The sequence below is a fragment of the Haliotis rubra genome, unplaced genomic scaffold, assembly GCF_003918875.1.
Source record: "Haliotis rubra isolate DU_JTF1 unplaced genomic scaffold, ASM391887v1 Scf1586, whole genome shotgun sequence".
NCBI lineage: Eukaryota > Metazoa > Mollusca > Gastropoda > Lepetellida > Haliotidae > Haliotis > Haliotis rubra.
The window spans coordinates 110645-124008 of record NW_025765543.1 but is presented as its reverse complement, the minus strand read 5'-3'; the positions used below and the strand labels follow the sequence as shown (position 1 = coordinate 124008).

General features: G+C 37.9%; 1 protein-coding gene across 1 annotated transcript in view; it reads right to left on the bottom strand.

Annotated features, from left to right (window-relative positions):
• LOC124271201 (deoxynucleoside triphosphate triphosphohydrolase SAMHD1-like) overlaps window positions 1-13364 on the bottom strand; it is a 47295-nt gene that overhangs the window by 24052 nt on the left and 9879 nt on the right. Inside the window, exon 2 of the mRNA XM_046706283.1 lies at window positions 1401-1496. Within this exon, the coding sequence (XP_046562239.1) occupies window positions 1401-1485 (85 nt within the window). The 5' untranslated portion in view covers window positions 1486-1496. The remainder of the gene's footprint in view (window positions 1-1400; window positions 1497-13364) is intronic.

Sequence of the window (13364 nt, the reverse complement as noted above, 5' to 3'; positions counted from 1 at the left end):
AGAACGACAGTTCCTTCAAAATGGAATCATCTACTGCGGAATAACAGTACCCAGAGTGAATGTAGTTTGGAAATATCTGAACTACTTTAAGGCGCGGTGTAAATCAACAAATTCGCTCAAGACAACAACAGCACTCCCACTGTCAATCATGTCTTACGACCACTATATATTTTCACTCTGTCATGTGTCAGCAGTGCAATCATCTTCTGTCATGTGTCACCTGTGCAATCATCTTCTGTCATGTTCAATGGGTTCGATCATTCTGTCATGTGTGGGCGGTGCAATCATCTTCTGTCACACTGGTACAATCATCTTCTGTCATGTATAAGCGGGGCGGTCATTCTGTCATGTCAGCTGGGCGGTCATTCTGTCATGTGTGCGGGGGCCGGTCATTCTGTCATATGTGAGCGGAGCAGTCATTCTGTCATGTGTAAGTGGGGCGGTCATTCTGTCATATGTGAGCGGAGCAGTCATTCTGGCATGTGTAAGTGGGGCGGTCATTCAGTGATGTGTCAGTGGGGCGGTCATTCTGTCTTGTGTCAGTGGGGCTGTCATTCTGTCATGTGTAAGTGGGGCGATCATTCTGTCTTGTGTCAGTGGGGCTGTCATTCTGTCATGTGTCAGTGGGGCGGTGATTCTGTCAAGCGTAAGCAAGGCGGTTATTCTGTTATGTGTCAGCGGGGCGGTCTTCTGTCATGTGTCAGCGGGGCGGTCAATCTGTCATTTGTGAGTGGGGCTGTCATTCTGTCATGTGTCAGTGGGGCGTCCTTCTGTCCTGTGTCAGCAGATTAGTCTTTCTGTCATGTGTCAGCCGGGCGGTCATTCTGTCATGTGTCAGCGGGGCAGTCATTGTGTAATGTGTCAGTGGGGCGGTCATTCTGTCATGTGTGAGTGGGGCGGTCATTCTCTCATGTGTCAGCGGGTTAATCATTCTGTCATGTGTCAGTGGGGCGGACATTCTGTCATGTCTCAGCGGGGCAGTCATTGTGTCATGTGTCAGGTGGGCAGTCTTTCTGTCATGTATCAGTGGGGTGCCCATTCTGTCATGTGTCATTGAGGCAGTCATTCTTCTGTCATGTGTCAGCGGGGCAGTCATTCTGTCATGTGTCAGCGGGGCGGTCATTCTGTCATGTGTCAATGGGCGGTCATTCTGTCATGTGTCAGTGGGGCTGTCATTCTGTCATGTGTCAGCTGGGCGGTCATTCTGTCACCAATGGCACCCGTCACAAACACATACAACACTAAACAGCGATCAGACGTTTTTCATACCTGAAGGCGTGAATGTTAAAACAGTAACAAAATACATAATTTCAATTATTGCTTTTATTTCAGTGTATTCAGTGATAAAACATGTTCACATTCATTCTCGGACTTAGGCTAAGTTTGAGGGATAGACTTACCAGAGTCATATTGTGTTGAGCAAGAAGCATCTGAGCCGTCTTCAAAGTCTGCCTTCCTTTTATCTCCTGTCTTGGGCCTAGACATGATTGTGATATCTGAAAGTACACAGTGAACATTGTACATTTCAGCATTACCTTTGGACGATATACGTTGTTTTATGTGCAGTTTGCGTGGTATATTCTACATTATCTTACCTCACGCATAAATGTCGTTTTCTGATTGGCTGACCGTTCATCTATTATTTTCAATGTACCCCGCTTACAAGCGAGTAACATTTCAATGTACCCGGCTGTCAATGGCAACTCAGTTGGTACTTCGTGGTAGCAATTCTTTATCTCGAATACCATTGAATCACGTATGATGTACCGAAATTTACGATGTTTTGCGAATGCGGGGCGGTCATTCTGTCAAGTGTCTGTGGAGTGATCATTTTGTCATGTTAGCTGGGTCGTCATTCTGTCATATGTGCGTGGGCCGGTCATTCTGTCATATGAGAGCAGAGCAGTCATTTTGTCACGTGTAAGTGGGGTGGTCATTCTGTCACATGTCAGTGGGACGGTAAGTCTGTCATGTGTCAGCGAGGCAATCATATTCTGTCATGTGCCAGCGGGGCAGTCCCTTTGTCATGTGTCAGCGGGGCGGTAATTCTGTCATGTGTCAGTGGGATGGTCATTCTGTCAAGTGTCAGTGGGGTGGTCATTGTGTCATGTGTCAGTTGGGCGGTGATTCTGTCATCTGTCAGCGGGGCTTTCATTGTGTCATGTGTCAGCGGGGCGGTCATTCTGTCATGTGTCAGTGGGGCGGTCAATCTATCATGTGTGAGTGGGGCAATCATATTCTGTCATGTGTCAGCGGGGCAGTCCTGATGTCATGTGTTAGTGCAGCAATCATATTCTGTCATGTGTCAGCGGGGGCAGTCCTTATGTCATGTGTCAGCGGGGCGGTCATTCTGTCATGTTTCAGTTTGGCGGTGATTCTGTCATGTGTCAGCGGGACGGTGATTCTGTCATGAGTCAGCGGGGCAGTCATTCTGTCATGTCTCAGTGGGGTGGCCATTCTGTCATGTTTCAGTTGGGCGGTCATTCTGTCATGTGTCAGTGTGGCAGTCTTTCTGACACAAACACATACATTGGTAATTTACGATGTTTTGCGAATGCAAATCGGTGGAAAATAAATACGGGCGCAAGGAACATAAACAAGCATCGAGGGTACATCAACCCATGCCGCACTCGTGACCAGTGAACAACGTATTTATCTTACCCAACACCTTAATGTTAATTTTGAATTGTTTGAAGCATGGTGCACAAATGTTTTTGGAGCCTTCGCTAGATTTTACTGACATGAAAACCAGATTAGATTTATGTCCCTTCCATCGAATTGCATTCGCAGAACATCGGTAATTTCCGTACATCATACGTGATTCAATGTTATTCGAGGTAAAGAATTACTACCACGACGCACCAAATGAGTTGCCTTTGACATATATTGTATGGTGAGTGTTAAAGTGGGTAGTTTGTGCGGTATAGTCTATAATATATGGTGAGTGTTAAAGTGGACAGTTTGTGTGGTATAATATATATTGCATGTTGAGGGTTATAGGGGACAGTTTGTCTGGTATTGTCTATATTGTATGGAGAGTGTTAAAGTGGACAGTTTGTGTGGTATAATGTATATTGTATGGTGAGTGTTAAAGTTGACAGTTTGTCTGGTATAGTCTAAATTGTATGGTGAGTGTTAAAGTGGACAGTTTTTGTGTTATAGTCTATATTGTATGGTGAGTGTTAAAGTGGACAGTTTGTGTGGTATAGACTATATTATGGTGAGTGTTAAAGTGGACAGTTTGTGTGGTATAGACTATATTGTATGGTGAGTGTTAAAGTGGACAGTTTTTGTGTTATAGTCTATATTGTATGGTGAGTGTTAAAGTGGACAGTTTGTGTGGTATAGACTATATTGCATGGTGAGTGTTAAAGTGGACAGTTTGTGTGGTATAGACTATATTGCATGGTGAGTGTTAAAATGGGTAGTTTGTGTTGTATAATTTATATTGTATGGTGAGTGTTAAAGTGGGTAGTTTGTGTGATATAGTCTATAATAATGATAATAATGTGTCCATTTATATAGCGCCAAACTCCACACTAGGTATGCTCATAGCGCTAACAATCAAGGCCATTTGTGGTGGCGCGTGGTCCTGTGCTTAAAGCTCAGGTCACAAATCTGTGAAGATAAGCAGCGTCGAGCTCGGAGAGTCCTTGGATGGGTGACCGTGTTTGGCAGCTTGACTCCTGAGAGTTTCTAGGACTTGAGTCCTGCCCCACACCGAAGCACATGTAACACATGTGGTCTCACCTTAGGCAAGTGAGTTTGTTCAAACTTTTCTCTGTTCACCCAGCAGGAAAATGGGTACCCGTTAGAAAAAAGTCATATGACTATAACCTTCTAGCGCCTAACAGTTTGTGTGGTATAACGTATACTGTATGGTGAGTGTTAAAGTGGACAGTTTGTGTGGTATAGACTATATTGCATGGTGAGTGTTAAAGTGGACAGTTTGTGTGGTATAATTTATATTGTATGGTGAGTGTTAAAGTGGGTAGTTTGTGTGGTATAGTCTATATTGCATGGTGAGTGTTCAAGTGGACAGTTTGTGTGGTATAATTTATATTGTATGGTGAGTGTTAAAGTGGGTAGTTTGTGTGGTATAGTCTATATTATATGGTGAGTGTTAAAGTGGACAGTTTGTGTGGTAAAGTCTATATTGTATGGTGAGTGTTAAAGTACACAGTTTGTGTGGTATAACTTATACTGTATGGTGAGTGTTAAAGTGTACAGTTTGTGTAGTATAATGTATATTGCATGGTGAGTGTAAAAGTGGACAGTTTCCGTGGTATAATTTATTTTGTATGGTGAGTGTTAAAGATGACAGTTTGTGTGATATAGTCTATATTGTATGGTGAGTGTTAAAGTGGACAGTCTATGTGGTATATTTTATATTGTATGGTGAGGGTTAAAGAGGACAGTTTGTGAGGTATAATATATATTGCATGTTGAGTGTTATAGTAGACAGTTTGTGTGGTCTAGTGTATATTGCATGGTGAGTGTTAAAGTGGACAGTTTGTGTGGTGTAGTCTATATTGTATGGTGAGTGTTAGTGTATAATTTGTGTGGTATAGTCTGTATTGTATAGTGAGTGTTAGTGTACACTTTGTGATGTATAGACTGCATTGTACGGTGAGTGTTAAAGTGGACAGTTTGTGTGGTGTAGTGTTAGTGTACACTTTGTGATGTATAGTCTGTATTGTATGGTGAGTGTTAGTGTACAATTTGTGTGGTATAGTCTGTATTGTATGGTGAGTGTTAGTGTACAATTTGTGTGGTATAGTCTGTATTGTATGGTGAGTGTTAGTGTACAATTTGTGTGGTATAGTCTGTATAGTATGGAGAGTGTTAAAGTGGACAGTCTGTGAGGTATAGTCTGTATTGTATTGTGAGTGTTAAAGTGAACAGTTTGTGTGGTATAGTCTGTATTGTATTGTGAGTGTTAAAGTGGACAGTTTGTGAGGTATAGTCTATATTGTATGGTGATTGTTAGTGTACAGTTTGTGTGGTATACTCTGTATTGTATGGTGAGTGTTAATGTACAGTTTGTGTGGTATTGTCTGTATTTTATGGTGAGTGTTAAAGTGGAGAGTTTGTATAGTAAAGTCTATATTGTATGGAGAGTGTTAAAGTGGACAGTTTGTGTGGTATAGTCTGTACTGTATGTTGACTTTTAAAGTGGACTGTTTGTGTGGTATAATTTATATTGTGTGGTGAGTGTTAATGTGGACAGTTTTAGTGGTATAGTCTCTATTGTATGGTGAGTGTTAAAGTGGACAGTTTGTGTGGTATAGTCTCTATTGTATGTTGAGTGTTAAAGTGGACAGTTTCTGAGGTATTAGCTTTATTGCATGGTGAGTGTTAAAGTTGACAGTTTTGTGTGGTATAATTTATGTTGTATGGTTAGTGTTATAGTAGACAGTTTCTGGGGTATAGTCTACATTGTATGGTGAGTGTTAGTGTACAGTCTGTGTGGTATAGTCAGTATTGTATGGTGAGTGTTAAAGTGGAGAGTTTGTATAGTAAAGTCTATATTGTATGGAGAGTTTTAAAGTGGTCTGTTTGTGTGGTATAATGTATATTGTATGGTGAGTGTTTAAGTGGACAGATTGTGTGGTATAGTCTGTATTTTATAGTGAGTGTAAGTGTACTGCTTGTGTGGTATAGTCTGAATTGTATGGTGAGTGTTAAAGTGTACAGTTTGTGTGGTATAGACTATATTGTAAGGTGAATGTTAAAGTAGACAGTTTGGGTGGTATAACTTGTGTTGTATGGTGAGTGGCAAAGATGTCAGTTTGTGTGATATATTCTATATTGCATGGTGAGTGTTAAAGTGGACAGTCCCTGTGGTATATTTCATATTGTATGGTGAGTGTTCAAGCGGACAGTTTGTGGTATAATATATATTGTATGTTGAGTGTTATAGTGGACAGTTTGTGTGGTATAGTCTATATTGTATGGTGAGTGTTAAGTGGATAGTTTGTGTGATATAGTCTATATTGTATGTTGAGTGTTAACGTGGACAGTCTTTGAGGTATAGTCTATATTGTATGGTGATTGTTAGTTCACAGTTTGTGTGGTATAGCCTGTATTGTATGGTGAGTGTTAGTGTACAGTTTGTGTGGTATTGTCTGTATTTTATGGTGCGTACTAGTGTACTGCTTGTGTGGTATAGTCTATATTGTATGGTGAGTGTTAGTGTAAAGTCTGTGTGGTATAGTCAGTATTGTATGGTGATATATTCTATATTACATGGTGAGTGTTAAAGTGGACAGTCTGTGTGTTATATTTTATATTGTATGGTGAGTGTTCAAGCGGAGAGTTTGTATAGTGTAGTCTATATTGTATGGAGAGTGTTAAAGTGGACAGTTTGTGTGGTATAATTTATATTGTATGGTGTGTGTTAAACTGGACAGTTTGTGTGGTATAGTCTTTACTGTATGGTGAGTGTTAAAGTGGACAGTTTGTGTGGTATAGTCTCTATTGTATGTTGAGTGTTAAAGTGGATAGTTTGTGTGGTATTGACTATATTGCATGGTGAGTGTTAAAGTTGACAGGTTTGTGTGGTATAATTTATGTTGTATGGTTAGTGTAATAGTAGGCAGTTTCTGGGGTATCGTCTATATTGTATGGTGATTGTTAGAGTACAGTCTGTGTGGTATAGTCAGTATTGTATGGTGAGTGTTAAAGTGGAGAGTTTGTATGGTATAGTCTATATCGTATGGAGAGTGTTAAAGTGGACAGTTTGTGTGGTGTAGTCTGTACCGTATGTTGAGTTTTAAAGTGGACAGTTTGTGTGGTATAAGTTATATTGTATGGTGAGTGTTAAAGTTGACAGTTTGTGGTATAGTTATATTGTATGGTGAGTGTTAAAGTTGACAGTTTGTCTGGTATAGTCAGTATTGCATGGTGAGTGTTAAAGTGGACAGTGTGTGTGTTATAATTTATATTGTATGGTGAGTGTTAAAGTGGGTAGTTTGTGTGGTATAGTCTATATTGTATGGTGAGTGTTAAAGTTGACAGTTTGTGTGGTATAGTCTATGTTTTATAGTGAGCGTTAAATTAGACAGTTTGTTTGGTATAGTGTATACTGTATGGTGACTATTAAAGAGGACATTTTGTGTGGTATAGACTATTTTGCATGGTGAGTGTTAAAGTGTACAGTTTGTGTCGTATAATTTATATTGCATAGTGAGTGTAAAAGTGGACAGTTTGTGTAGTATAATTTATGTTGTATGGTGAGTGTTAAAGATGACAGTTTGTGTGATATAGTCTATATTGTATGGTGAGTGTTAAATTGGACAGTTTTTGTGGTATATTTTATACTGTATGGTGAGTATTAAAGTGGACTGTTTGTGTGGTGTAATACATACTATATGTTGAGTGTTATAGTGCACAGTTTGTGTGGTAAAGTCTATATTGTATAGTGAGTGTTATAGTGGACAGTCTTTGAGGTATAGTCTGTATTGTATGGTGATTGTTAGTGCACAGTTTGTGTAGTATAGTCTGTATTGTATGGTGAGTGTTAGTGTACAGTTTGTGTCGTATTGTCTGTATTGTATGGTGAGTGTTAAAGTGTACAGTTTGTTAGGCATAAGTTATATTGTATGGCGAGGGTTGTAGTTGACAGTTTGCGTGGTATAGTCTATATTTTATGGTGAGTGTTAAAGTGGACAGTCTGTGAGGTATAGTCTATATTGTATGGTGATTGTTAGTGTACAGTTTGTGTGGTATAGTCTGTATTGTATGGTGAATGTTAGTGTACAGTTTGTGTGGTATTGTCTGCATTTTATGGTGAGTGTTAGTGTACTGCTTGTGTGGTATAGTCTATATTGTATGGTGAGTTAGTGTACAGTCTGTGTGGTATAGTCAGTATTGTATGGTGAGTGTTAAAGTGGAGAGTTTCTATAGTATAGTCTATATTGTTCATAGAGTGTTGAAGTGGCCTGTTTGTGTGGTATAATGTATATTGTATGGTGAGTGTTTAAGTGGACATTTATATTGTATGGTGAGCGTTAAAGTGGACAGTTTTGTGGTATAGTCTCTATTGTATGGTGAGAGTTAGTTCACAGTTTGTGTGGTATAGCCTGTATTGTATGGTGAGTGTTAGTGTACAGTTTGTGTGGTATTGTCTGTATTTTATGTTGCGTGCTAGTGTACTGCTTGTGTGGTATAGTCTATATTGTATGGTGAGTGTTAGTGTAAAGTCTGTGTGGTATAGTCAGTATTGTATGGTGATATATTCCATATTACATGGTGAGTGTTAAAGTTGACAGTCTGTGTGTTATATTTTATATTGTATGGTGAGTGTTCAAGTGGAGTTCCAAGAGTTTGTATAGTGTAGTCTATATTGTATGGAGAGTGTTACAGTGGACAGTTTGTGTGGTATAATTTATATTGTATGGTGTGTGTTAAACTGGACAGTTTGTGTGGTATAGTCTTTATTGTATGGTGAGTGTTAAAATGGACAGTTTGTGTGGTATAGTCTCTATTGTATGTTGAGTGTTAAAGTGGATAGTTTGTGTGGTATTGACTATATTGCATGGTGAGTGTTAAAAGTTGACAGTTTTGTGTGGTATAATTTATGTTGTATGGTTAGTGTAATAGTAGGCAGTTTCTACCAGGGTATAGTCTATATTGTATGGTGATTGTTAGAGTACAGTCTGTGTGGTATAGTCAGTATTGTATTGGTGAGTGTTAAAAGTTGAGAGTTTGTATGGTATAGTCTATATCGTATGGAGAGTGTTAAAGTGGACAGTTTGTGTGGTGTAGTCTGTACCGTATGTTGAGTTTTAAAGTGGACAGTTTGTGTGGTATAATGTGTACCGTATGTTGAGTTTTAAAGTGGACAGTTTGTGTGGTATAAGTTATATTGTATGGTGAGTGTTAAAGTTGACAGTTTGTCTGGTATAGTCAGTATTGCATGGTGAGTGTTAAAGTGGACAGTGTGTGTGTTATAATTTATATTGTATGGTGAGTGTTAAAATTGGGTAGTTTGTGTGTATAGTCTATATTGTATGGTGAGTGTTAAAGTTGACAGTTTGTGTGGTATAGTCTATGTTTTATAGTGAGCGTTAAATTAGACAGTTTGTTTGGTATAGTGTATACTGTATGGTGACTATTAAAGAGGACATTTTGTGTGGTATAGACTATATTTGCATGGTGAGTGTTAAAGTGTACAGTTTGTGTCGTATAATTTATATTGCATGGTGAGTGTAAAAGTGGACAGTTTGTGTAGTATAATTTATGTTGTATGGTGAGTGTTAAAGTTGATAGTTTGTGTGATATAGTCTATATTGTATGGTGAGTGTTAAATTGGACAGTTTTGTGGTATATTTTATACTGTATGGTGAGTATTAAAGTGGACTGTTTGTGTGGTGTAATACATACTGTATGTTGAGTGTTATAGTGCACAGTTTGTGTGGTAAAGTCTATATTGTATAGTGAGTGTTATAGTGGACAGTCGTTGAGGTATAGTCTGTATTGTATGGTGATTGTTAGTGCACAGTTTGTGTAGTATAGTCTGTATTGTATGGTGAGTGTTAGTGTACAGTTTGTGTCGTATTGTCTGTATTGTATGGTGAGTGTTAAAGTGTACAGTTTGTTAGGCATAAGTTATATTGTATGGCGAGGGTTGTAGTTGACAGTTTGCGTGGTATAGTCTATATTTTATGGTGAGTGTTAAAGTGGACAGTCTGTGAGGTATAGTCTATATTGTATGGTGATTGTTAGTGTACAGTTTGTGTGGTATAGTCTGTATTGTATGGTGAATGTTAGTGTACAGTTTGTGTGGTATTGTCTGCATTTTATGGTGAGTGTTAGTGTACTGCTTGTGTGGTATAGTCTATATTGTATGGTGAGTGTTAGTGTACAGTCTGTGTGGTATAGTCAGTATTGTATGGTGAGTGTTAAAGTGGAGAGTTTCTATAGTATAGTCTATATTGTTCGGAGAGTGTTGAAGTGGCCTGTTTGTGTGGTATCATTTATATTGTATGGTGAGCGTTAAAGTGGACAGTTTTTGTGGTATAGTCTCTATTGTATGGTGAGAGTTAGTTCACAGTTTGTGTGGTATAGCCTGTATTGTATGGTGAGTGTTAGTGTACAGTTTGTGTGGTATTGTCTGTATTTTATGTTGCGTGCTAGTGTACTGCTTGTGTGGTATAGTCTATATTGTATGGTGAGTGTTAGTGTAAAGTCTGTGTGGTATAGTCAGTATTGTATGGTGATATATTCCATATTACATGGTGAGTGTTAAAGTTGACAGTCTGTGTGTTATATTTTATATTGTATGGTGAGTGTTCAAGTGGAGAGTTTGTATAGTGTAGTCTATATTGTATGGAGAGTGTTACAGTGGACAGTTTGTGTGGTATAATTTATATTGTATGGTGTGTGTTAAACTGGACAGTTTGTGTGGTATAGTCTTTATTGTATGGTGAGTGTTAAAATGGACAGTTTGTGTGGTATAGTCTCTATTGTATGTTGAGTGTTAAAGTGGATAGTTTGTGTGGTATTGACTATATTGCATGGTGAGTGTTAAAGTTGACAGTTTTGTGTGGTATAATTTATGTTGTATGGTTAGTGTAATAGTAGGCAGTTTCTGGGGTATAGTCTATATTGTATGGTGATTGTTAGAGTACAATCTGTGTGGTATAGTCAGTATTTTATGGTGAGTGTTAAAGTTGAGAGTTTGTATGGTATAGTCTATATCGTATGGAGAGTGTTAAAGTGGACAGTTTGTGTGGTGTAGTCTGTACCGTATGTTGAGTTTTAAAGTGGACAGTTTGTGTGGTATAATGTATATTGTATGGTGAGTGTTAAAGTAGACAGTTTTTTGTGGTATAAGTTATATTGTATGGTGAGTGTTAAAGTTGACAGTTTGTCTGGTATAGTCAGTATTGCATGGTGAGTGTTAAAGTGGACAGTGTGTGTGTTATAATTTATATTGTATGGTGAGTGTTAAAGTGGGTAGTTTGTGTGGTATAGTCTATATTGTATGGTGAGTGTTAAAGTTGACAGTTTGTGTGGTATAGTCTATGTTTTATAGTGAGCGTTAAATTAGACAGTTTGTTTGGTATAGTGTATACTGTATGGTGACTATTAAAGAGGACATTTTGTGTGGTATAGACTATATTGCATGGTGAGTGTTAAAGTGTACAGTTTGTGTCGTATAATTTATATTGCATGGTGAGTGTAAAAGTGGACAGTTTGTGTAGTATAATTTATGTTGTATGGTGAGTGTTAAAGATGACAGTTTGTGTGATATAGTCTATATTGTATGGTGAGTGTTAAATTGGACAGTTTTTGTGGTATATTTTATACTGTATGGTGAGTATTAAAGTGGACTGTTTGTGTGGTGTAATACATACTGTATGTTGAGTGTTATAGTGCACAGTTTGTGTGGTAAAGTCTATATTGTATAGTGAGTGTTATAGTGGACAGTCGTTGAGGTATAGTCTGTATTGTATGGTGATTGTTAGTGCACAGTTTGTGTAGTATAGTCTGTATTGTATGGTGAGTGTTAGTGTACAGTTTGTGTCGTATTGTCTGTATTGTATGGTGAGTGTTAAAGTGTACAGTTTGTTAGGCATAAGTTATATTGTATGGCGAGGGTTATAGTTGACAGTTTGCGTGGTATAGTCTATATTTTATGGTGAGTGTTAAAGTGGACAGTCTGTGAGGTATAGTCTATATTGTATGGTGATTGTTAGTGTACAGTTTGTGTGGTATAGTCTGTATTGTATGGTGAATGTTAGTGTACAGTTTGTGTGGTATTGTCTGCATTTTATGGTGAGTGTTAGTGTACTGCTTGTGTGGTATAGTCTATATTGTATGGTGAGTGTTAGTGTACACTCTGTGTGGTATAGTCAGTATTGTATGGTGAGTGTTAAAGTGGAGAGTTTCTATAGTATAGTCTATATTGTTCGGAGAGTGTTAAAGTGGCCTGTTTGTGTGGTATCATTTATATTGTATGGTGAGCGTTAAAGTGGACAGTTTTTGTGGTATAGTCTCTATTGTATGGTGAGTGTTAAAGCGGACAGTTTTGTGTGGTATAATTTATGTTGTATGGTTAGTGTTATAGTAGACAGTTTGTGTGGTACCGTGAACAACAAGGACAGTGTTTAATCGATAACAGAAATGATCCTAAATTGTTCTGACTAAACAGTGCAGCAGTGTTTCACAGTCAATCACAACCAATCAATGGACTGAACACTTATCTCTATATCACCTGTTGATGATTATCACTGTGCTGATCAGGAGTGTGATACTGGTGACATTCTTAATGTACCTATAACTACAGATGAAGTTGACACCCACATTAAGAAACTGGGCAATACCAAATCACCCGGACCTTACGGTATAGCTGCAGAGTTTCTAAAACATACAAGAAGTAGTGTATCAACAGTTCTTACACATATTTTTAGATAATGAACACTGGGTCTTTTCCACTCTCATGGGGTAAAAGTATTATATGTCCTTTCTTTAAGTCTGTGGATAAGCATGATGTTAACATTTACAGAGGTATTTTTTAATCGGCTGTATATGTAAAGTGTTTACATCCATCCTCAATGCAAGATTGAAAGATTGTTGTGAAATGAATTGTATTATTGATGAATCACAGGCTAGTTTAAGATCACAGTACTCAGCTATTGATAATATGTTTACCTTGCAGTCCTTAGTAAAGAAATATGTTTGCAAAAGAAGGGTATTTTATTGTCTATTTATAGACTTTTCCAAGGCGTTTGATACTGTTCGACATGATATATTATCCAGTAGCCTTAAAGACGTTGGGATAATGGGTAAATTTCTCAATCTACTTAGTTCTATGTATACAAGTCTGTTTTCAACCTGGTCTGACTCAGTACTTTTCTTGTAATACAGGTACTCGCCAGGGATGTATACTCAGTCCACAGTTGTTCATTATTTTTATCAAAAAGCTTGTACATCTCATGAAAGAATTTGGTAGAAAGGGTGTCTTTGTGTCAAATGATTTTACAACTACAGAAGAAAATTAATGCTTTAGGGATATTTTGTGAATTAACTGGTATGAAAGTAAACTTGAGTAAAACTAAAGTAATGGTGTTCAGAAATGGTGGTCCATTGAGAATCTATGAAAGGTGGAATTTAAATGGTAATAATATTAACGTAGTGTCTATTTATAGATATCTGGGTATTGAGTTTTTCACCTAGGTTAAATTGGTCCCAAGCTCAAAGTTGTTTAGCAGCACAGGGAACTAAGGCGATGATGGCTATCAATAAATTTCACAATAAGTTTGGCTCTTTATCATGTAATGCCTTTTTTAAAAGTATTTGATACCATTCTGAAACCAATTTTGTGTTATGGAGCAGAAATATGGGATACTTCCTTC